The following is a 26,646-nucleotide window of genomic DNA, read 5'->3' on the forward strand; positions in this document are numbered from 1 at the left end:
CTGGTATTGCCATGAGCTCTGGTGTTGGTCGCAGTCACAGCTCAGATCTGGCATTGCTGTGGCTGTGGCGTAGGCTGGTACAGTTCCAATTTGACCCCTAGCCTGGGAACTTCCTTATGCCATGGGTGTGGCCCTAAAAAGACCAAAAAGTAAACAAATAAATAAAAGTATGATTTATTATTTGTAAAACTACTGTGGGTTTTTTCCTTACTATCAGAAATATATGCTCATTGTGGAAATTTTGGAAAACACAGAAATATAAAGAAGAAACTCAAAACTGTCCATTTCATCACCTAGAGACAAAAACTATTATCAAGGATTAGATTTCCTTCCAGCCTTCTTCTTTATATAGATATTATGGAGACAACAGTTTGCAAATATTAACCTCATCTATTTTATTTCTCCTGGATATCATGTTTCCCTATGGCCACTCCACTGGTGTGGAAAGGAAAAGTAGACGTTCTTAGGTACCAGCTCCGTCACTTTCTACCCTTTAGTGAATTAACTGTAACCATGGGCACTTATTAGAAACACTGAGGTAGCTATGGGAGAATCCAAGAATATGGGGCTAGTTCTGCAGTTACCTGGTAAAAAAAAAAAAAAAAAAAAGCCTCCCAGGGAAACCCTACATTTAGCATGGTGTCCTGTCCTGCATGACGCAGGAAAGGGAGGTGTTTAGGGATTACGTGAGAAAAAGTTTGCTTCCCGTGGTTTGTGCAAGGTTTATTAGAAGTATAAGTCATGTGCTGGGAAAATCAGGGCTGGCAAGACCTCGGAAGAGAGGACCTCAGGACCAGAGGCAACGGCAGGGTGTGTGGTCAGTTGCAGCATTTACACTGGCCCACATCCCAAGGCTCAGTGGGTCCAGTTATACTACCAGGAAATTGCATAAGGACCAAACCCTTTTCTTAGAGATAAGCAATAACAAGGACAAACTGGCAAGGACAAACTGGAAAGGGCAGTGAAGACCTTGAAAGATGCAAGCTGATGAAAAAAGTAGGGTTCAAAATTTATATAAAATATGACATTAATTTTATAACGGTGTCCAAATCTGCAGGTAGACCAGCCACTCAAACCTCCATTGTCAGGAGGCTGCTAAGCTGTATTGTGCACCTCCCTTGGCCAATATGGGATCCGCTAACATGTTTTTCTGCCCTTGAAGTGTGACTAGTCCAAACTGAAATCTCCTGAAAGTGTAAGATGTACAACAGATTTCAAAGATTCCATATGAAAATAATAAGTAAAATGTGTCATTAATAATGTTTATATTGACAACATATTGAAATGGTAATGTTTTTGGATAGATCAGGTTTATAATAGATTATTAAAGTCAATTCTACCCACAGCTTTTTACATCTTTTTTTTTCCCTGCTGTACAGCATAGGGATCAAGTTATTCTTACATGTATACATTTTTTTCCCCCACCCTTTGTTCTGTTGCAATATGAGTATCTAGACATAGTTCTCAATGCTACTCAGCAGGATCTCCTTGTAAATCTATTCTAAGTTGTATCTGATAACCCCAAGCTCCCCATCCCTCCCTCTCCCTCCCTTTTCCCTCGGGCAGCCACAAGTCTATTCTCCAAGTCCATGATTTTCTTTTCTAAGGAGATGTTCATTTGTGCTGGATATTAGATTCCAGTTATAAGTGATATCATATGGTATTCGTCTTTGTCTTTCCGACTCATTTCACTCAGTATGAGAGTCTCTAGTTCCATCCATGTTGCTGCAAATGGCATTATGTCATTCTTTTTTATGGCTGAGTAGTATTCCATTGTGTATATATACCACATCTTCAGAATCCAATCATCCGTTGATGGACATTTGGGTTGTTTCCATGTCCTGGCTATTGTGAATAGTGCTGCAATGAACATGCAGGTGCATGTGTCTCTTTTAAGTAGAGTTTTGTCCGGATAGATGCCCAAGAGTGGGATTGCAGGGTCATATGGGGTCATATAGCTTTTTACATCTTTAAATGTAGATAGTAGAAAATTGTAAATTATATATGTGATCCACATACTATTTCTCCTGGGTAGCACTGTCTTGTACCCTGGGGAAATGGAGGGATGAAGCAAAATTGTGCAGGATAGTGATGACCTTAAGAAGTGTCAGAACCTGAAGGCTGAGCAGCCATCCCACCCTTCCACTGGGGGTAGCTGCCTGACCTCCAGCACAGATCCGAGTTTGTACTCAACCTCTCAAGGAGATAGAGATAATCTGAAATGGACCATTTTGAAGTGAAAGAGCCCGAGATACTTTTAATTTAAAAGTTTCCATTTTTCTTCACTACCCTGCAGGAAGGGAGCTCATAAAGAAGTTGAGATAGGTTACTGTTCTTCACATATTTGGTCATCTGTGTGAATATTTGACCTTGTACAAGTGAAAGTCTTTTATAAAATTGACAATACTTCATACAATTTTTTTTTGTCTTTTTAGGGCCACACTCTTGTCATATGGAAGTTCCCAGGATAGGGGTCAAATCGGGGCTGTAGCTGCAGGCCTACAGCACAACCACAGCAATGCCAGATCCGAACCATGTCTGCAACCTATACCACAGTTCACAGCAACACTGGATCCTTAACCCACTGAGTGAGGCCAGGGATGCTGGTTGTCAGGGATGCTAGTCAGATTCGTTTCTGCTGTGCCATTATGGGAAGTCCCACACTTTATATAAATTTTAAATCTTCCCTTTTTAACCATCTTATGTACATTAATGTTACTCTTTTACCAACAAGAAAAGAAACTATATTGCCTTGTAAAACAGACTTAAAAAATAATGCAGAAGTAGAATATTACTCAGCAATAGAAAGAAAAAAATTAATAATACATGCTACCATAGGGATGAGCTTCAAAAACACTATGCTAAGGGAAAGAACTCAGACGCATTATCTTTATATAAAATGTCCAGAAAAGGCAAATATATTGAGACAAAAATAGATCAGTGCTCATTTGGGGCTGGCAGTGGGATTGGGAATTAATGCAAATGGGCATGAGAAATATTTTGGGGGTGAGGTAAATGATCCAAAACTGGACTATAGCAATGGTTGTACAACTATGTGAATTTACTAAAAATCATTTAATTGTACACTTAAAATGGAGAGTTGTGATATATGTAATCCTTCAATAAAGAGGTTTTTTTATGTTAAAAGTAGCAATGTTAGTGACTTTGATAAATCATGCTGAATTTTTGCACATTTTTATAAAAAGATACAGAAAATAAAGAAGTAGAAGAAATTGAAAACTATTAGCAACCTTGTCTTTGGCAAGCGCCCCAATATCTACCAGTTTATTGTTAGAACATTAACAATGAAATGTAAAATATTTAGAAACTTCATAATAAAAACATATTTCTAACCTTGTAGAATGTGGCCAAAAGTATACAGATAATAAAAACCTACAGCCAAATGAATTTATTAGAAAATAAAAGAGATTGAAAACAAAATAACAAAAGCTTTCAACCCAAGAGGACAGAAAAGGCTCAATCATATTCCAGGTCGTGTTTCTTTCTCAAACACCATCTCAGTGAAATGAATCATCATATTTTACCTAATCTGAATACTTCATAAGCATCTGTCATCTCTAAATGCCCACAGCCACTTCCTAGTTCAGATACTTTTTCTTACATAGGGACTAAATAAAATTTACAATGGGCTTCTTCATTTCTACTTATTCCAAAATAATTTTCAAATCTTCACTAGAAAAAAAAATCCCAAAACTATGGAATCTTCTAAAGAGCCAAAGAGAAGACTTGAGCTGGTGTTCTACTTTGGAAGGATGATCCTAGATTAGAAATTAAATTTGGTATATAGTTCTTCTCTCCTTCACAAAATTTCAGTGCAAAAAATAACAGATTTTTAATTGAAATTTGACTTAGTAGACAATATATTTTTAAAAAGAACAATGAGTGAACATTTGTTCTATCAGATAGCAAAACAGAATAATGAAAACAGCATGGTATTGATGTAAAAATATATATAGATTAGGTTTATTCAATCTAATCAAGAGTCCATATGGATATAAAAGCAAAATTAGAAGTGTAATATATAATAAAGGGTGGCATTTCAAATCAGTGGGAAAGATGAATCATTAAATAATTGGTGTTGAGATAGTTGCTATCAATTTAGACCAAAATGTGAAAGTCAGACACTTAGCCCATAACTTTCATAAAAATAAACCTCACATGGCTAAATTGTAGAAGACACATGGATAATACATAATATTTAAAAGAGTTAGGTAGGTCTATTTGCAGGTATACCATTTGAAGTTTGTGCTTTGCAAAAGTAATGCTCAACCAGATGTATAAATGGAGTATGACATCCAGCTTTGGCTTTACACATCAAGCTGTTTGCCATGGTTCAGAAAGGGACTCTTGTCTTTTCCTAAATTGTCTACTTCCTATAGGAGATCTATGAACTCTGCCACCAGAAAGGGGCACCTTTTCTAACAGGTGCAAAAACCTTATATGCTAGCAGCAACCAATAAATAGTAGTTAATAAGAGATGCAAGGATTTTTCAATATCTGCAAATCAGTATGATATACAACATTAACAAACTGAAGAATAAAAACCATATGATCATCTCAACATATGCAGAAAAAGCTTTTGACAAAATCTAACACCCATTTATGATAAAAGCTCTCCAGAAAGTCGGCATAGAAGGAAACTGCCTCAACATAATAACAGCCATATATGATAAATCCACAGCCAACATCACCCTCAACTGTGAAAAGCTGAAAGAATTTCTGCTAAGATAAGGAACAAGACAAGGATGTCCACTCTTTCCATTTTTATTCAACATGGTTTGGAAAGCTTAGCCATGACAATCAAAGAAAAAGAAATAAAATGAATCCAAATAGTAAAAGAAGAAGTAAAACTGTCATTGTTTGCAGATGACATGATACTATACAGAGAAAATCTGAGAGATGGTATCAGAAAACTACTAGAGTTCATCAATGAATTCGGTAAAGTTGTAGGATACAAAATTAATACACAAGAATTACTGCTGTGGCACAGTGGCCTGGGTCACTGCTGAGGTTGCAGTTTCAATCCCTGGCCTCGCATAGAGGGTTAAGGATTGGGCACTGCTACAGCTGTGGTGTAGCTCTCAGCTGAGGCTTGTATTCAATCTCTGTCCCAGGAACTTCCATACACTGAGAGGCAGCCAAAAAAAGACAGACAGACAGAAAAATAATACACAGAAATGTCTTGCATTTCTGAACACTAACAACAAAAGATCCAAAAGAGAAATTAAGGAAACAATCCCATTTATCAACACATCAATAAGAATAAAATACCTAGGAATAAACCTACCTAAGGAGGCAAAAGACCTATACTCTGAAAACTATAAGATGTTGTTGAAAGGTATGGAAGAGGACACAAACAGATGGAAAGATATACCATATTCTGGATTGGAAGAATCAATATAATCAAAATGACTATACTACCCAAGGCAATCTACAGATTTAATGTAATCCCTATCAAATTACCAATGGCATTTTTTCACAGAACCGGAACAAGAAAATTTAAATTTGAATGGAAACACAAAGACTCCCAGATAGCCAAAGCAATCCTGAGAAAGAAAAATGGAACTGTAGGGATCAGGATCCCTGACTTAAGACTATACTACAAAGCTATATTCACCAAAACAGTATGATACTGTCACAAAAAAACAGAAATATAGATCAACAGAACAGGAGAGAAAGCCCAGAAATAAACCCACACACCTATGGTCAACTAATCTATGACAAAGAGGCAAGAATATACAATGGAGAAAAGAGAGTCCCTTCAATAAGTGGAGCTGGGAAAACTGGACAGCTGCATGTAAAAGAATGAAATCAGAACACTCTCTAACACCATATACAAGAATAAACTCAAAATGGATTAAAGACTTAAATGTAAGACTGGATACTATAGAACTCTTATAGCAAAACATAGGCAGAACACTCTTTGACATAAACTATGGCAAAATCCACCTAGAGTAATGAAAATAAATATAAGCCAAAAGAACCTAATTAAACTTAAAAGCATTTGCAGCAAAGGAAACCATAAACAAAATGAAAAGATAACACAGAAAATGTGAGAAAATATTTGCAAGTGAAGAAACCAATGAGAGTAATCTCCAAAATATACTAATAACTCATGCAGGCAGGCCAATATCAAAAAAAAAAAAAAAAAAAAAAACAACTCAATCAAAAAATAGGCATAAGATCTAAATTGACATTTCTCTAAAAACATACATATGGCCAAAACCACATGATAAAATGCTTAATACTGCCAATTATTAGAGAAATGAAAATCAAAATTACAATGAGGTGTCACTTCACACCACTCAGAATGGCCATCATCAAAAAGTCTAGACACAATAAATGCTGGAAAGGGTTCAGATAAAAGAGAACCTTCTCACACCATTGTTAGGAATGTAAACTGGTACAACCAATATGGAAGTTCCTCAAAAAACTAAAAAATAGAACCATCATATGATCCAGCAATCTCAGTCCTGGGCATCTATTCAGAGAAAACCATAATTTTAAAAGATATATGCAACCCAATGTTCACTGCAGTACTATTTACAGTAGCCAAGACATGGAAGCAACTTATATGTCCATCCACAGAAAAATGGATAAATAAATTATGCTACATATATACAGTGGAATATTACTCAGCCATTAAAAATGAAATAATGTGATTTGCAGCACTATGGATGGATGCTAAGTGAAATAAGTCAGACCAAGAAAGACAAACATCATATGATAGCACTTATATGTGAAATATTTTTAAAAAAAGCTAATAATGAACTTATTTACAAAACAGAAACAGACTCAAAGACTTTGAAAACAAACTTACAGTAACAAAAGTGTACAGGTGTAGGTGGGGAAGGATGGATAGGGTGTCTTGGAATGGCATGTGCACGCTATTGTATATGGAATGGATATTCAATGGAACACTGCTATAGAGCACAGGGAATTCTACCCACTATTCTGTAATAATCTATATAGGAAAAGAATCTGAAAAAGTATGAATATGGGTATGTGTATAACTGAATCACTTTGTTGTATAGTGGAAATTATCACAATATTGTAAATCAACTATACTTCAATAAAACATTTAAATGGAGAAAAATAAAACTACCTCATAGGATTTTTCTGAGGAGTAAACAAAAATAATAATAGGTAATTTGTAAACACATAATTTTTTTATATAAGTGGTTGCTATAAACTGAATATGTTCCTCCAAAATTCACTTAATCCTTGCAACGATCCTATGAAGTAGATATATTTATGTCTTCATTGCAAAAGTGAAGAAACTGAAATATAGAAAAGCTAAATAACTTACCCAATGGTCACAGAGCTATAGGATAGAGCCAGGATACTAATGTTAACAACCTGATTCTAGAACCTTCTCTTGCAACCTCTCTGGCATACTGAGAAGTGAAAACAGGGCATTAGGAAATTAGAAGGTTAGTGGAAACTTAGGCAAAAATAGTTTCAAATAAAATGATGAGGACAAAGGATAGCTTATAAGAGACTGAAACAGGCAATGTAATGAATAGATAAAATGAATTTCTGTAACTCTTTATTATGTTTAACTGCATGAAACTGCCAATACTTAAACCAGTTTTGACCAACTCAAATGGAATTTTCTCATGGTTTAACCTAATATACGTGCTAATTTATGAGTATAGTTTTCAAGAAACTTAACTTTAGAATTAAAAAGTAGGAAAAGGAAATAACAGTTTTCAAACTCTCAAGGCTACATGTACCTGTGTTTTTTAACAGATCTGAAAATTGCTTCAAGCCATCTCATTCTGACAGGAGAAAAATGTGCCTACAGTTAAAATATCAAACATGAGATTTGTGAATTGTATTTCAGTAGTAGAGGAAAATGTTTTAACCAATCAACCACATTTCTTAACATCGAGATACTTACAAAAGAATACATCTGGTTATTGTCAGAAGCAGAAGCTACCAGCACTTTCTACATGTTAAATTCTCTCTCTAAATCTCAAATTGAGAGCTATGATTTTATCTACAATATCATCCAAAATTTTCTGAGAATTATTTTCTGATACATTACCTGGATATTTTAGTGACCTTCCTCACTGATTTCCATTGGCATGCAAGGACTAGATTCATAATTATCTGAATCTACAACATTTCACATGAGTTGAATATACTGATTATAGATCTTCAAAAGCTGATAGATAGCTTTTATCTCAGAGGTTATCCAGTTAATTTTACAAAGGACAAAACAGAGCCATGTAGAGGTTAAATGAATGACTTTCCCCAGGTCATACACTATTCAGAGAAGATTTAATTCTGAAACCCTCACCTCCCAATTTCTAGTTCTTAGTATACGTTTTACTATGTGGTACCTATTTTTTTCTCCTGTTATGTAATGCAGGCCAATCTCATTTTCTTTTTCTTCTTTTCAACTGGATTTCTCAGTCAGCCAACCTTTATAATTATTGCAAGAAGAAGCAACAGGCTGAAATGGCTTGGTAAGCCAAGAAACTTTCTGGCTATGAGGGAGATTCCACTAGAAGTACGTCTCCTAGATGCTGGTACTTCACTTCTGTTCCTTTTTCCCACCCCTTTTAATTCCTGTGACTCTCTTTTGTTTCCCCAGGATAGTTTCAGACTCTAAAACAAGCCTTTTGACCTCCACCTTTGCCTTACCTTTAGTATTTAGCTGCTTGTGGGTTTCTGCCCCATGGCCTGGTATTCTGGTATTCATGGCCTTCTGGTATTCTCTTATATCTTGGATTGTTTAACTGATTTCTCATTGATTGTTTCACCTCTTAGCCTTGAGCTCTAGCTTTGCTATATTCTTGGTTTTCTTCATAAGCGATTAAACGCAATTATAAATCCAGTGATACCTGATTTTTCTTGGTAAAATCATATGAATTTTACCAAGAAAGCCATTGGGAATTGCCTTGTCTGTGTGAAATCCCTGATTTACTCTGCAAGCTTGGTGACTGGAGTTTGAAATAACTCCTGTGGGTCACAAAGGAAGCTTCCTTGATATAAGTAAATCTTGTTATAGAAAACGGTTATGTCGTCCTAAGTTATGTATCAGTCTACAATGCAATTTTTATTAGTTTAGTAGACTTCATTTTTTAGAGCAGTTTTAGGTTCACAGCAAAACTGAGTGGAAAGTACAAAGAGTTCTGGGCATTTTTTTTTAATTGACTAGCTGTAAAGAAAACTTACTGTGATTTATGTTACAAGATGAACTATTTTTAATTTATTATTTGAGAAAATCTACTCAGGAGCTAGCTAAACTAGATAACTATGCCATTGTCTCTTGGCTTCAGATACAGCCTTCATTGTCTGCCCCATGAAAATAGAGGTGGACCCTGTAACTCTTTCTGCTTTGCAGCTGGTACAGGGCTTAGCCATGTCAGAAAAAGATGCTGGAGGGATGCTGAAGAAGGAAGGGCCCTTCCTTCTTAGCTGCAGTGTTAACTCCTTCTCGCTCCTGCTTTGCGGCTGCCAGCAGCGATGTGTGAGGGACACCCAGTGGTGCCTGTGCCCATGGAGTTCCATTGTACCCCATGGACAGTTTTCCATCACATTTCTGAGGCACTCCCATGGTCAGATTCCCACCAAATCTTCCAAGCGCAAGCATTGCAGTGGTTGACTTCCAGCTTTGGCCTCCTGTGCCCAAGTAGAGTGTTTCCTGCTTGCTCAGTGACTGGAAACATATTCTGGATGAGCCCATCCAAGAACCATGCAATGGGCCACAGCTATACCTTCTACAATGAGGTCTGAATCTCAACAGAGAAGGTGGCCCCACTTCCAAATTTGTTTCTTCCATGAGGACCCTCCTTCAACCCTGGGGTATTCTTTAAAGTTCTCTTTATCCCTTAATAAAACAGAATTTGTTAGAATTAATAATTCTGTTTTTTTTCTTTTTTTTAGGACCACGCCTATAGCATATAGACGTTCCCAGGCTTGGGGTCAAATTTGAGCTGCAACCGTAGGCCTAAGCCATAGCCACAGCAATGCAGGAGCCAAGTTGCATCTGTGACTGACACTGCAGCTTATAGCGACACTAGATCCTTAACCCACTGAGCGGGGCCAGGGATCAAACCCACATCCTCATAGACACTATGTTGGGTTTTTAACCAACTAAGCCACAACATGGAACTCCTAGAATTAATAATTCTTTATCTTAAACTTTCCCTATTCAAATTACTACATTGTCTCCATCTCCTCACTGACCCTGATTGATATAGTAACCTTGGGAAAAATAATTTTAATTTTTTAGGGCATTCATTCATAAAATGAGGAAACTGGGTTAGCTGATCTCAAATGTCCTTTTCAGCTCTAAAATCACATCATTCTAGGGAATTCAGGGTTTTTCCTATATCAGGTACATCTGAAGTATACTAGAATGAATACCATACTGCACGGTATAATCATGTATTCTCAGCCTCGGTCTTTGTAAATGGGTCTCCCTTTTTATCCGAATAATGGTTTCCTCCTTCTGGGTCAAAATATTAAGTCATATCAGAAGCCAGAATTATTACATGTACACGGTAGGCAATCAAACACTATAAAATCCTCTGTGAGGATATTAACTAGGAAGCTATCTAAGAAACAAAATGAAAAACTAGAGAGTCATATATGAATATGAGAGTTTAAAAAAACATTACATTATTCTATCCATTTGTGAATATAACTCTTGCAAGGACACATTACATATAGAGAAATGCCCTCTGATATTTATGCTAACACATTACAGAAGATTCCATTCACCTAACACATTATGGAAGACCTTCATTACCACACAATTTAAATTTTTCTTTACCTTTCTCTGTCTTTTACTGACTGTTCAGCCATTAATTTCTTCAGTTCTTCAAGACGCTGAAGATCTCTCATTTCCATTTCTTGCCATTTCTGTTCTTTTTTAGCCCAGTATTGTCTTATCTATGGTATAAATATTACATAAAATTTAAATTAACAGCAGATATAGAAAAACAAGGAACAAAGGTATAACAATATTATCCACTGGTTCACTTAGCAAAGACTGAATTTGAATGGCACCTCGTCTTTTTGGTCTCTTAGATCTGCATACAATATACTGACAACAGAAAAAATAAATTAAAACATGAAAGTACATGTCCTGAGAAACTGCACAGTATAACAATTTCTAAAGTGGAAATGTAACTTGTGCTGAGACCTAGAGTTTTAATCTATGGCTAAAATAATCAACTTTCAGGGAACCACAATAAAAGCATGTTATTGTCTCTAAAGTATATGATCTACCTGTTACTCAAGAATATTTTTATCCTCTTATGGTAATGTAGTCTTTAACAAATATAGCATTAAACCTATTTTTATTTTAAAAGCATGAGTTTATTTATGCTAATGGACAGCAGGATGTTGAAAGCTTTCTGCTTCTAGGGAAATGACAGGAGATAGGTGGGAGGAAGGAGGAAAAGAAAAAATTAGCAAGGTTATGATAAATAGTAGTTCTGACTTATGTGGTAACATGAAGGATAAATTTATCAAGCTCAAAAACAAAAGCAGTGTTCTCACTAAGTATGTTTTACTTCCCTTCTCTGGAAATGGAGGCAGAACAGGAAAACCTGAGGCACACATAAGCTATGTTCAGGGGGCTGAAACCATTATTCAGGGTTCCCCTAGTGATGAGGCAGTTGAAGTTCATGTTTAATTGACAGAGCCATTTGACCATTCTGGCCTGCCATTTTGTGGCTGGGTCTAGAGACTGGCTCTTGCTGGTAAGGAACAGCACCTCAATGCTGAATGGTAGTGAGTGACTTCCAGCAGAGGGGCTGTGGTGGGAGGGTGTTAGTCTCATCCCCAAGATGGCATTTTCTCTCTCTCCCTTCCTCTTTCTTTCTTTTTTCTTTTTTCTTTTTTTTTTTGCTTTTGTAGGGCTGCACTTAAGGCATATGGAAGTTCCTGGCCTAGGGGTCGAATTGGAGTTGTGGATGCTGGCCTATACAGCCACAGCAATGCCAGATCTAAGCTACATCTGTGACCTACACCAAAGCTCACAGCAAAGTTGGATCCTTTAATCCACTGAGTGAGGCCAGGGATCAAACCTGCATTCTCATGGATACTAGTTAGTTCATTACCACTGAGCCACAATGGGAACTCCCTTAATTTTCTTTTTATGGCCACACCCGAGGCACATGGAAGTTCCCAGGCTAGGGGTTGAATCAGAGCTGTAGTCACTGACCTATGTCTCAGCCATAGCAACCTCAGATTCTTAACCCACTGAGTGAGGCTAGGGATTGAACCCGCATCCTCATGGACACAATGTCATGTTCTTAACCTGCTGAGCTACATCAAGAACTCTGCATTCTCTCTTTTGAGAAGGGAATATGAAAAGCTAAATTTTTTCCAGACTTGCACAGCAACAGGGTCTCTGAATCCTGGGAGAACCAAAACAGACAGCCCAAGCACCACAGCCATGGCCACAGCAACTCTGCAGCAGGGTCTGCCATACTAGAAGCCACAATAGTGACATCCATTCAGTGCTTAACTGGATGAGTCCAAGGTAAAGTAATTCCCTTCCAGAGATGGCTGAGATCTGAATCTAGGGAAAGCAGAGATAAAGCTAGAAAGGGAGTGGCACCAAAGATGGAAGATGAAAGAGAGGCTAGGAAAGGGAGAAAAAGGAAACACTGACTGCTATTTCAGAGTCCTAACGAATAAATGCCAGGGCATTCTATTAGTGCCAGGTAAGGAGATGTTAACACCATTATATTATCTGCCTCTGGGTTTATAAGTGATCTTTATTTTATTCTTTGTGCTTTTCTGTGCTACCTGATTTTTTGCAATGAATATGTATTTCTTTCATAATGAGAGGGGGAAAAAGATACTTTAAGACTAAAGTTTGAAAAAGAAAAGACTGGATTAAAGGACATTTTTCTCTAGGTTCCAATAGACCAATAATGTTGCTTACTCCCTGCAGTGACCTTGGAGAGAAGTCAGTGGTCTGTCTGCTGACAATCCCTTGACTACAAGTGGACCAATCCCAGGTTACTGGTATCCTCAAATCACTGATACCTGTACAGGCCCTAAAACTATGTCACACCCGAGGCTTTTTGGCATCTCAGAACCACTTATCTCCATCTTTGACTCTGTCATCCTCAGCTATTGCCATGGCACAAGAATCAATCAATACCTCGCGCTCTCTCCCTCTCTCTCCCTCCCTCTCCTTTCCTCTCCCTCCTTTTCCCTCTCTCTCTCTCTCTTTATCTTTCTCCCTCTTCACCATTTGGACTGAAATTCTTCAGAGTGAAGGATGCTTTTCTTTTGATGCCCCATGTGCCAGGAAGCTGGGGAATGGTTCAGGCATTTTCCTCCTTGTTAATGGCTATTTTGAGGCCATGATGCTCTCCTTCTCCTGTTCAATGCCTTCTTCTCCTGTTGTTTACTCCATGTGGCTATATCACCCTCTACCTGTCATGAGCACTGGGATGTGTGGACTTCCAGGTCACTCTCAATATTCATTGAGAATTCATATATGTGAGTCCCAGCCATACAGCACTTGTCCAGAACAACTCCTTCCACTGTCCTAGGCAACTGTAGTCTGAAGCCCCTCCAAACTGCTAACTCACAGCCCCATGATTTCCTCCATTCCAGTGAGCCATCTCCTCCTCCAGGATTCTACCATCATGGAGAATGGCTCCAATTCTGAAAGCATCAATTATAGCCATTGATCTTATGACCAGAACCTATGACCCCTTCCCCATCATCCTCTGTGTTCCAGTCATATACTATTATTCTTCTAGTATAGCCCTCACCAGGAGGCTTTGCTAATTACCCCACTCTCCCACTAGATCACAGAAACTGTAATTTATTTATCTTGGCAACTTCTGATAGCAACTAATGTGTGTAGAACATAGAATATACTTAATAAAAGTGATGGGTGAATGAATTACCCAAATGCAGACACTGGTACCAAGCTGATGGTTCCAGCTGAATCTTTATTGACAATCAGCATTCCTTTCTTGAATTCCTAGTCAGTGCCTCTCAATTGCTCATGGTGGTATTCCAAAACCTGTTCACTATGTTAAGCTCCATGCCTGCCTCTACTTATTTGCTTTTATCAGAAGAAATGGAGATCCTAAAAGATAGCTTCCTTGATGTCCTGCACCTCAGAGGAAAAGGTGTCTTTCCTTCCTCCAAGACGTACTCCTCACCTAGGCTCCAGGTCCTATCCCCCAATTCCTTCTCCATAACCATATTCCATCACCTACCCTTCTTTTCCTGGTACCATCAGCCTTTGCTGCTTCCTTCTCCTCACATGCACATTTTCCTACACAAATCTCATCCATTAGCAAAATTTTAAAGAATTCTCTTTGGGCCTCCAAGACTGTAGCACCACACTTCATTGTTCTCTTTCAGTCAAGAATATTTACTGTTCTCCCGTTTCACATCTCCTATATTACCTCTCACCCATGGCATTCCTACTCTGCCTCCACTCTAGTTCACTACTCTTACCAGTGACTACCCAATGATCAAACCAAATTCAATCCTTATTTCACCTAATGTCTCTGTGCATTTGATTTCTTCAACTCTCATCTATAGCCTTAAGGAACTACTGACATTGGTATTCATTTGATTAAAAAGTAGTTATTGAGCATCAGCTTTAAGCCATATACCGTGCTATATTCCTGGGATATGGTGAAATAATATGAGAAATAAGGCCTTTGCCTCATGGTGCTGGGAGATTCTAGGAGTGAGAGATAATCAGTATATGAATGAATATCACATGTTAAATTCTAAGGAAATAAGTATGGTGATGATTTAGGAAAATTTGAGTAGCACTATTAGAAAGCATTTTTTTTTTTTTTTTGTCTTTTGTCTTTTGTTGTTGTTGCTGTTTCTTGGGCCGCTCCCGCGGCATATGGAGGTTCCCAGGCTAGGGGATGAATCAGAGCTGTAGCCACCGGCCTACACCAGAGCCACAGCAACGCGGGATCCGAGCCGCATCTGCAATCTACACCACAGCTCACGGCAACGCCGGATCCTTAACCCACTGAGCAAGGGCAGGGACCGAACCCGCAACCTCATGGTTCCTAGTCGGATTCGTTAACCACTGCGCCACGACGGGAACTCCAGAAAGCATATTTTTAAATGACATTTGGATTAAAAATTGAAAGATGAGAATGAGACAACCACAGGAAAAGATGAGGGAGGTCCATGCAGAAAGTTCGAGCTTTAGGTACAATGGTGTTGAGTGGGGCAGACCTTACCTTGAACATGCTCAGAGTTGGGAAGAAGCCAGTGCAGCCTGGAGCAGGTGATGTGAGTTAAGACTGGAGATGAGTTTGGTAAGCTAGATGGGGGCTAGATGATTAGGTCAGGATTTAGTTCTAGAAACAAGGAAAAGTCATTGAAGGGTTTAAAGCAAGGAGTGATAGGATGAGACTTAAATTTTTTCTTTTCTTTTTTTTTGGCAGCCCGGAGGCATATGGAGTTCCTGTGCCAGGGATCAGGTCTGAGCCACAGTTTTGAGCTATGTGACAGCTGCAGTGCCTGATCCTTAAACCACTGTGCCAGGCTGGGGACTGAACCTGTATCCTTGGTGCTGCAGAGACACCACTGATCCCATTACACCACAGCGGGAACTCCGTAAACTTTTTTTTTTTTTTTTTTTGGTAGCAGCATGCAGTGGCTTGATGTGAGTTCTCGGTTCCCAGATCAGGGATTGAACTCTGGCCCCAGAGGTAAAAGCACTGATTCTTAACCACAAACCACTAAGGAACTCTAAATCAAAAAAAAAAAAAAAAAAAAAAAAAAAAAGAGCTTGGGCTATTAAGTGAAGAATGGATAGTAGAGGAGCAAAGGAGAAACAAGGAGACCAAATAGAATAAGGCAAAAATGAGCACTTTGATTTGGGAAACTAAGTATTCAGAAATGAGATGTGCTTTTGAGTGGAGTGGGACACTCATTGAAAGATTAGAATATGGAGGTGGAAGGAAAAAGGAATCAAGGATAAGTCCTAGGTTTTTGCTAGAGCAACTGGATAGATGATGGTACCAATAACTGAGATGGGAAATTGGAAGAATAACAGGTTTGGGAAAAGATAGGAACTCTGTATCAAATATTAAGCAATTGATATGACTGTTAAGACATTTAAGTAGAGATTCTAAATAAACATCTGGAGGTACAGATGGGTGGCTTGATAGAGAATTCAGGGCTGGAGGTCTAAATTAAGGAGATAACTATTGAAAATGGTATTTGAAGCCAGAGGACTGGATGAGATCTGTACAAATGTCAACAGAAGAGAGCAGGTGGTCATGCGCTTTCATGTTTATCTGCCTTTTGCAGTTTTCCCAACCAGCATGACTTCATTTTCCTCTTCCACTTGTCAATCTTACTCTGCCATTAAGACCAAACCAATATCGTCTCCTTGAATCTTCCTCTAAACTCTCTTGGGAAAAATATTAGCTCCTTAATTAAAGTTTATTACCCTCCCTTCATTGTTCTGCCTTGTATTCCTTAATTCTTTTTCAGGAGGGCCTGTCACTGGATTGTTACTAATACATTTGGGCATTTACTCCTTGGCAGGCATGCTCTGCCCAGCCTTTGTTGCCTGCTAAATACCACCTGTCCCGTATTTAAGGCTCAGTTTTAGCATTGCCTTCTCAGCCTTCCCCTTCTCCCTCTCTCCAGATATAGTTAGGTGTACCTTCTAAGGCACTATTTATGTATCCTCAGTGTAGCACTTCTGTATTGATCTGCATTATTCCTCTTCGAATCCCTAGTAGGTTGTATCATGTCCGACACACAATAGGGCTTAAGTGATCATCATTAGGTGAGTGGAAGCATTTTCTGGTAGCTTGTCTGAGAATAACAAAGTTGTAGATGGGAATCAGGCCAGCAGTTTTATTTGCAGGATGGTTAAGTCTGAACTAAGCACTCCCCTAAGGACAGTTCCATTCGCTTTGCATCAATCAATGAGAGCAGGGAGTGTGTGCCATAAAATATTGTCTTTGCAAGCTTCAAACTAAAGTTAAGATTCAGTGTATTTAACTAGCCCTTTGGGACATGCGATGAGACAGATTTTAAACACACTACTTTTTAGATTTTTTTGAGGGATGTTTATAACATTCCACTGATAGGGTAACCAGCACGTTCCTATACATGATAAGAGTTGAATTTAAAGCTTGTCTCTTGGAGTTCTCTTGTGGTTTAGTGGGTTAAGGATCTGGCATTATCTGTAGTGGCTTGGGTTGCTGCTTCCAGGTTTGATCCCTGGCCCGGGAACCTCCCTACACTGTAGGTGCAGCCAAAAAATAAATAAATAAAGTTTAAAGCTTATATCTTAACTTCCAGATGAGGTTTCTAGATGAAGCTTGCTTTTCTGAAAACCAAAATGGGTCCTCATTATCCTCTACCTCCTCTTGTTATCTGTGATTCATATTGGACAGTCCTCTTTCATAACCCCATGTTTTGTTCATTTTGGTAAAGTTAAGCTAGCAAAAGTATAAACAAACTGAAGAAACTATTCTCTTTATGGATTTATGAGCCAAAGTAATGCTATGCTATCTTTTCAGAGGGCTGAGGATCATTTTTATGCCCCACCTTACTTTTGTAATCTTTCAAACAATTTGTTTCCTATTAAAAACTCCACTAATAGGGAGTTCCTATCATGGCACAGCGGAAACATATCGGCTAGTATCCATAAGAACAGAGGTTCGATCCCTGGCCTCACTCAGTGGGTCAGGGATCTGGCATTGCTGTGAACTGTGGTGTAGGTTGCAGACGCAGCTCAGATCTCATGTTGCTGTGGCTGTGGTGTAAGCTGGCAGCTACAGCTCAGATTCACCCACTAGCCTGGGAACTTCTATATGCCACGGGTGTGGCCCTAAAAAGAAAAAAAAAATGAAAATTAAAACAAAACAAAACAAAAAACCGAATAAACATGTTTATGGTATTATGGTACATGAGAGTTTAATTTTTAAAAATTTAGACTAATATCCATAACCATTAAATTATATTTCTTTTACTCCTTCAGTCCAAGAATTATATATAATTCAGTATGAAATAAGAATCTCTTGTCTACACATAGAAACCAGAAAGTTAAGGCTAAAGCATTATAGTAGGAAGACAGTTTGGTCTCTGATTTCAAGCAACCTATGCGTTGTTGCATCTTTGAACAAACAGACCTCTGTACTTTACTCCTAGGTCATTATTCCATAGGTTTTAATGACTTACTCAGGGGGAGGTCATAATTCTTAACCAGATACACAAAATATATCAAATAGGAAGTACAAAACATCCAGTTCCTTTCCTTATAAACCACTGAGATAAAGAAATTGTTACTCCATTTTCTAGATTCTAATTTACTTAGCTAATTCCTTGCATTTTATATCTTTTTTACTTTTGACTTAGAATATGCAACCTCCCCCACAAAAGTATTGTTGCTACATGTAAAAACATAAGAGGACCTCTTAATTTTAAAAAAGTATATATATATATTTTTTTACTTTAAATTTTTCCTACTTGTTGGAGTTCCTGTCATGGTTCAGCAATAACGAATTTGATTAGTTTCCATGAGGACTTGAGTTCAATCCCTGGCCTCACTCAGTGGGTTAAGGATCTGGCATTGCCGTGAACTGTGGTGTAGCTCACAGACTCGGCTTGGATCTCATCTTGCTGTGGCTGTGGCTGGAAGCTGCAGCTCCAATCCGACCCCCAGTCTACAAAGTTCAACATGCCACAAGTGCGGCCCTAAAAAGCAAAAAAAGCAAAAAAAATTCCTACTTGTTTAATTTACATGAGTCTATATCACATAAAATCACCACCAATTGAAGTCTGACTGTTCTTTCTATGCAATCAATTTAACAATCATCTATATTTTGCTCCATAAATTTTCACACATTTGCATGGACTTCTGAAAGGTAAGAAACATGCCCTTATACTGTAGTATTTATTTGTATCGAGTATATCACAACTTGTAGATGAGAGGTACAAGATATATATTTGCTAAACCACTCCAGTGAAAAACAATTTGGAAAAGCAACATTGCACACAATATTTTTCTTATATCAACTCATATAAATCCAAAACTATTAATAACACTTCCAAATAGACAATAGTGACAGACCACAGACACCACTGGACCACTTCATTTAGTCATGTCCGGTGTAGAGGTACATTTAGTCACAACAGAGCACGGGGATATGGATGGTACTTCTCTATGTCAAGTTGTCCATGGAAGCCAGATTAAAGGGTTTCTGTGCTGTAGATGGACACTTGGTCACTTCCACCCTCAAAACCTTTCTGCCAATATTATCTCTTCTGCACTTTATGGCATAGAGATCTCTGTGGGCTTTAATCTAAGATGTGCTGAAACTTCTGAATAAAAATTTGGCTCCAAAAGAATTACTTTGCAGGGTGTTCTTTATGCAAAGATGGAAAACGTCTCTACGTGGGTAGGAAATCAAAGTTAGTTCTTCGGTTTTTAAAATAGAAAGTCAGTTTTTCCACTATCCTGCCTGGTTATCTGAATTTAATGACCCTCCTTTCAGGCCACAATTCAGACTATTTGCATTTCAGCTAGTTATAAGTGTCATAAACTTGAACACTTTTGCCACCATTTCCCAATCTGATAAACAAGCCTCTCTACCCCTGGGTACTGTTGTACCCTTTTTGAAGAATAAATAAGAAGACAACTAGCAAAACCCTTAATAATTAAGAAATAAATTTTAAGAGTTAATAAGCAGACACTTATGCAAAGATTTATGTACAGGTATATTCATTACAACCTTAAAAGGGTAAAAAAAATTGGAAAAAATACAACACCCCAAATAAGAAATTGGTTAAATGCAATTATTCACATAATGAAATACTGTGCAAACACCAAAAATTATGTGGTAGGAAAAAGAGAGGAAAATATACAAGATGTATTGATAGATATAAAAATAAAGTTAGAGAAATCAGACTAAAAATAAGATATGCAATATGAGTCTAGTTAAATTAAAATCCTTGTATATATAGAAAAAAGAATATAAGGACATTACTAACCTTTTGTTAGTCATTTAGAATTCTGGGTGATTTTTATTGTATTCGTGTGCTTATTTGTATTTTCTAAACTATCTAAAATGGACATAAAAGGATTTAAAATTTCAAGAGGATTTTTTTTTAAAGTCTAACCAAGAAAAATTAAAATTTAGAAGGAATATCTAAGGGACACAACTGCTTTTCATTCTGGAAGTTTCCAAACTCTTTTCCCATATCAAGTCAGATGACAAAAATACTGTATATCTCTGTATATAACATCTTTACTTTTTATCACTTTGCATGCAGCATCTCTTTCTCTTTCTATACCCAGAACTATAATTAAATTTTATGCCATAGGCCTTATAAAGGTTAATGCAATATCATATGAGCATTGATTTAAACCCAGCACAACTACTGAAAAGGCTTTCCCCTGGGTGGTTTGCTTCCCACCCCCTGCCAGCTCCAATGCACTGGAAGTTGTCTATTATTAGCAAATAAGCATGAAACGCTTCCTTTTAACTTTACCCAAGTTCAATTACAGAACCCCTTTTTTAGTCTTGGTTTGCTGACATAACTAGATTCCCATCCTCTCAGTTTTTTTGTCTCTTATTCTCTTACTAATTTTCTATTTTAATGATTCCTAATGGGAAACAGATGGTGCACTCAAAATTAGGATAAATCCAGAAGAATGTAAGAAGGGGACAATGACAAATAAGGTTGGAATGCAGGGCAATCACAAGGGATCATGATCATGTAGTAATCGGGCTGCAGCAGAGAGGGCTATGAGGGGAAGACCACCTGACAGAGCCTAGACCTCTGGTGGAGGACACCGCTAGTCAACACCACTCAGCAGGGTCGGGGTTATGGCTCTCTCAGCCTCACTCTCCTCCCTCATCCTCATCTCTAGGGCCCCACTTCCCCCGAACCCAAGTGGAAGCCAGAGGGCAAGGGAGCCCCTGAGGCACAGAGCAGAATGGAGAGAAGATATGACCCAACGGCTGGGTATCTAGCACAAAAATACTACTGCATTTATTACGAAATGTTTGGAAGTAGGTGACATCTCTATGTGTAAAGAAACAATAGGAATCTTTTAGGTGATATTTACTTTGTTCACTTATGTGAACATTTTTCCATAGCAGAGCTGCCTGCTCGAATCAGCAATAGCTATTTTCTACCATGATGTAGTCTTATGTCCTTAGAACATGATGAGCCAAGAAAGTATTCTGGGGTAAACACATTAGTTATCTCCCTCTTAATTGAAATGCCAGGTGGATTTAAAAATAACTGTGATGTCTTCTTTAGGAATAAGGTCTATTTTCAGTATGGGCACTGAAATATTATATAATGATCATGTCATATGTGGATATTGCTAAAATGAATTTGTCTGTAATCTTGTTTAATTTCTCTCTTTTCACTATGCATTAAGAAGGGAGTATATATACTGAGGATGTTGTATTTCAAAGCCTGAAGTTCAGGGAGAGTGAAAAGTGATAAGTAATCAAACCTCAGAGTCATTCAATCATGACTTCTTAGAGATGAGGTGATTTCAGCAATCATTTCATTCAAACACCTCATTTTACAATTGAGGAGGCAAAATCCCACAGAGCCTACATATCTTGCCCAAGGTCACCCTCCTTGTTAGTGCCTCCCAGTTTGGCCTGCTTTCCTCTATATCTCACCATCAAAGTACAGTTGTATTTTGCTTGTTCATTAAATTCATTCATTCAACCAATATTCATCATGTTCCTATGTCAGGCACTAGAGATAAAACAATGAAGAAAATGGACAAATCCCCCCTTTTATGGGACTTCCATTCCACAAGAGAAGAAGATAGTCAATATATAAATAGTAAGTGGAATGCTAAACATTAAGAAACAATTGAGTAGGGTAAATGGACAAAGTCATAGGGAAGGAGAATGCTATTTTAGGTTTCATAATCAAGGACAGACATTCTCTTTGATGACATCTGAGTGGGATCCTGAATGGAGGGAGAGAATGAGTCATGTAGACATCCCAGAGAGGACTTCCAGGCAGAGGGAACAGCCAGTGCAAAAGGCTAAGGGGACATGGGCTAGGCCGTCTGGGGAGGAAGAAGCAGGCGGTGATGGCTGGAGCAGAATCAGGAGGGGCAAGTGGCAGGAGATGAGATCCAAAAGATATTGAGCACAATGCAGTGAGTGACATAATCTGAGTGACTTTTAAAAGCATCACTTTGCCTGTTGTGTGAAAAACAGATGGAAGAGGAGGGAAAAGGAGATGGAAAAGGAAAAAGCAGATAAATTAATTAGAAGGGGAAGAAATAGTTCTGATCTAAAAGGTAGAGGCTTCTACTCATGGCAATAGGTAAGGGTGTGGGATAGGGTAAGAGGGGAAAAGTAAGAGTCCAAATATGAAGGCTTTTGGCCCCAGCCCTGGGAGAAGAGGTTTCCATTTGTTGAGAAAAGGAATATGGGGGAAAGAGTAGGTTTGGAGGGAAAAACAAAAATACATTTGGGGCATATTAGATCTGAGGCAGTGAGACGTATGACTTTGGAGTTCAAGAGAGAGGTCCAGACCAGAGATGTTAATTGGTCATTTGAGTCAGCACATACATGGAGTATGAAGTATTTGAAAGTGGTTGAGATCCCCAGGAAAGTACATATACTCAGAACACTGAGGCCCCATGGAATTCCAAGACTTAGAATGATGAGAGGGATCCATTCAAGTTTATTGAGATTAAAGAACAAAGAGAGAACGGCTTCTTAGAAGCCAAATATCAAGTTTTCCAAAGAGGAGGGAATAATCGCTTCTATCTTAATAGTTCAAGTAAGGTGAGGACAGAGAACTGACCCCTGGAATTAGCAACATGGAGATTCCCTGATCCCCATGACAAGCAAGGCTTTGTTGGAGTCAAGGAACAAAATGACTCAAGAAACAACAGGCAGAAAGAGGTAGAAACAGGGTGTACAGGCTACAGGATGGTGCTGTTTTCTTAGGGGAGGGAGTGTGAGATCAAGGGGGAGTAGTTTCTAAATGTAAGTCATAATGGTATATTTGTAGGTTAATAGGAAAGACCTAGAAGAAAAGGAGGAATGAGAATGGGAGAGGGCTTAGGATGACCTTGAATAGAACAGAGGGAATAGGATTCTGTGCATAAATGATGGGGCTGGCCATAGACAGGAGTACAGATACGTAATTCATCATAAAAGGAGGGAAGGTGGAAAATGGGGATGGATTCTAACAGGTTGCTACATGTGATATTGGAAGCCAGTGGAAATTCTCTTCTTGTGAAATAATATGTCAATAGGTTAAAAAAATACATCAAAATCATTAATATTTTCTTCAGCCATCTTAACAAAAGAATAACACTGAGGAAGCAATGAAGCTGGTTTTTTTTTAACCTGTTAATAACACGTCTTATACTTGACACTTCAATTGTGCTCAAACTGTTCTCAAACTATAATGATCTGGTTTCTTATAGTGTTTAGCCAGAGTGTTTCATTAACTCAAAGAGAGAAATCCTGAGAGAATATTAAAAATAAGAAGACAGATTGTATGCACCCACAGAATATAAAAGAAATACTCCTAGTAAGCAGACTACTAAAGAGACTTTAAATTATCAATTACCTATCTATTTAACAGTTCTGAGTAAACTAAGACAGGACCAAAGCCATGAAAATGACCCTAAAGCATATAGTTTGAAAGCAAGGTTTCTCAAAATGGATTCGTTAGAAAATTAACAGCAAACCGCAATCATAGTGATGAGGAAGCACAGCACAGAGTTTAAAATCATGAACGATGGCGTTAGACCTCCTGGGTTCAAATCCTAACTGCACCTCCTAATGGCTATGTGACTTTGGGGAAATTAACTCCCCTCCATGTGTCTCTGCTTCTTCATTTATAAAATGAGGATCATGTTAGTACCCACCCCTTAGAGTTATTAAGAAGATTAAATGAACACAAGATAGTGCATTGCACACAGCAAGCATTGTATAGGTGTCTGATAATCAAGTCAAATCATCATGAATAATCAAAACCTAGCCAGAAAATCTAGCCAAAAACTGACACCTGGAGTTAATTTTTAAGACTCAAAACTGTCTACTGGGAATTTTTTACAGAAAAACAAATACATCTGGCTCTTGATCATCTAGGGTGTTGTTTCTTCTCCATCTGACTTTTTCTTAACACTATGTCCTGACAAACAGTAGGATGAATCCATGATCAGTTTTTCCACTTTTTTTTTTTTTTTTTTTTTTTGGTCTTTTTAGGGCCACACCTATGGCATATGGAAGTTTCCAGGCTGGGGTCGAATCAGGGCTATAGCTGCCGGCCTGCACCACAGCCACAGCCACGCCAGATTCTTAACCCACTGATTGAGTCCAGGAATCAAACCCTTGTCCTCGTGGATACTAGTTGGGTTTGTTACTGCTGAGCCATAACAAGAACTCCAGTTATCCCACTTTTTAAAAAGAGGTTCTAAATGAAATGTTTACTTTTAAAAGACAGCGAAAACTATAAAAGTGATCTTCTTGGATTACCATCCTAGCTTTCTGTCACCTATTGGCTCAAACACTGAGAGCTGACTCTATGTTTAGACTCATATTAGAAGGTCAAAACCAGTTAATAGGCATTTCTAAATTTTAATTACAAAATAAGGAAGCATACGAATATTTTAGAATTATGTGATCCTTGATTTATTTTCTCTTCTCCCATCCCACATTCACTCTTTTACTCATACAATGCTACTCAGAGGACTAATATTAAATATTCAGAAGATAAAGTCTGAGCCCTCAGCTTATTTTGGAGTCACTTCTACATAAAACACATACTATATTCTTTTGGTCACTGTAATATCCTGATAGTTAATTTACCTACTAGGCTTTATAGTGCCCATGTTTGGGTTATTTCATCAGATTCCCAAATAAGAAGACAGATAGTTAAAAGAAAAACACCTGCTCACACTTTGACTGCAAGATCGTATCTCCAGGCATTCGTAACTGAGAGAACCACACAACCGAGGCTGGGAAATGGTTAAACAGATTGGTTCTCAGCTAGATGGGGCTACTTCAGCTCTAGTGGCAGGTAGTCCCTTTGAGAAATGTTTGTAGTGAGATGTCTGGGTGGGTGGATATTAGAGCAGAGGTAAAACTGGCATTCAGAGAGGTTCAAAGACATGCTTTTAGGGTCCAAGGAGTTATGAGAGTTTTCAATAGTCCATAGTCTCCATTTTATAAAATGCAAAAAGTGCTATAAACCATTTTGAGGTTATCTGAATGTCACTGCGTGACTGAGTGTTTTTGTTTGTGTTCACAATTCAGTTAGTCCCCAGTGATATATTATATAAACCGATAATATTTATATCTTGTCATTTTAGTCCAAGTGGAATCCAGTTAGATCAATCAATCTCTCTCTTCTCCCCTCCTTTCTCTCTCTCTCTCTCTCTCTCACACACACACCCCTTTACTCAAGTTTGAGAAGGAACAGCATGAGGGGAAAAGGCCCTGGAGGAAACAGTGGAGGAGCTGGACCAGGAGGTGCCATCTCTAAGGGGCCTCTCTTCGAGGAGATATTTTCCAGACAGGGATCTGATTTTAAAGGTCCTTTTGCCACTACCTAAATCCCCAAAATCTATGTCCCCCTTCCTCTGCAACCCCTGAACATTCACTGGAAATAAAAGGCAATCAGTCATAGCCATTTAAAGGAAACTGCTGAGGGCAGTTCCATACCCATATGTTCCTATGGTGCCCAGATGCATACAACAGCAATTAAAGGCCTAAACAAAAAGAACAAAATTAAGCAAGAGCTGATGAACCCTATTGGAGTCAGTCAGGGCAAAACGTTTATACTCCAAGGTCTGAACTTGGACCAACGGTGACAAAATAAATAATTTTTATTAGCATAGGAGCACTCACAGTAGGAAGCACTCAAGACTAGCACGGGCCAGTGTGAGGCTAGATGCCCAAAGTATGGCTGGATGATACAGGACCAGGAAATAAGAGAAGGTCTAGACATAGATGAGGGCAAAGGCACCATCCTAAGCTCCCCAAGCTTAGACCTTCATCAACAGCACTGAGAGAAGCAGGGAAGTCAAACATACACATACATAAAGACACACATTTGTATGTTCTGCATATATGTGCATTTATATTTAAATTTACTATATGTAGTCAGGCTTAACTAATTGCAAATTCCATGTATACTCCCCTCCATTTTGTATTTTTAGTGTTTGTCTATTAATACTTTTGTACTACTTTTAAAATTTGAAGCTAAAAGAAACCCTTTTGTATTATTAATAAGAGCTTTTATGAACCTAACTGAGAATTGTATACTATTATTTGTAGTGCAGCAGGCCAACATATCCCTTTAAAATGATACCAGAAAAAGGGTAATTTCTGTTTGAGTGAAGTGACCTCTTATAATTGACTGGGTGTAATATGCATCACACTGAAGGAACTTGGTACATACTTATTGAGTAAGTGGATAAATGAATGAATCATAAGCCTATCTGGACCTGTAGTGACCCCTTTGGGATTGTACAAAATCTTTCTGTAAATATGTCGTACTAGGAGTGAATACAAGTCTCCTATGTGTGAGTAGTGGGGAGTGAGCAGAGTTCTTCCTGAACCTGTATGGGTGGCTGGATTACATGGTGGTGGTATTAGGAATGCCAGGTGC

General features: G+C 38.2%; 1 protein-coding gene across 5 annotated transcripts in view; it reads right to left on the reverse strand.

The window, feature by feature from the left end:
• Positions 1-26,646, reverse strand: part of CCDC148 (coiled-coil domain containing 148) — a 370,013-nt gene that overhangs the window by 155,852 nt on the left and 187,515 nt on the right. For all 5 annotated transcript variants that reach the window (XR_014830487.1, XR_014830488.1, XR_014830489.1 and 2 more), the window contains one exon: positions 10,811-10,929. Coding sequence is in view for 2 of the 5 variants with exons in the window: in XM_021076459.2 (XP_020932118.1) it covers positions 10,811-10,929 (119 nt within the window). In the remaining 3 variants the exon portion in view is untranslated. The remainder of the gene's footprint in view (positions 1-10,810; positions 10,930-26,646) is intronic.

The sequence above is a fragment of the Sus scrofa genome, chromosome 15 (genome assembly GCF_054392235.1).
Source record: "Sus scrofa isolate SSC_HxYL_T2T_F1_AM1 chromosome 15, Sscrofa_HxYL_maternal_Yorkshire_Landrace_v2.0, whole genome shotgun sequence".
Classification (NCBI taxonomy): domain Eukaryota; kingdom Metazoa; phylum Chordata; class Mammalia; order Artiodactyla; family Suidae; genus Sus; species Sus scrofa.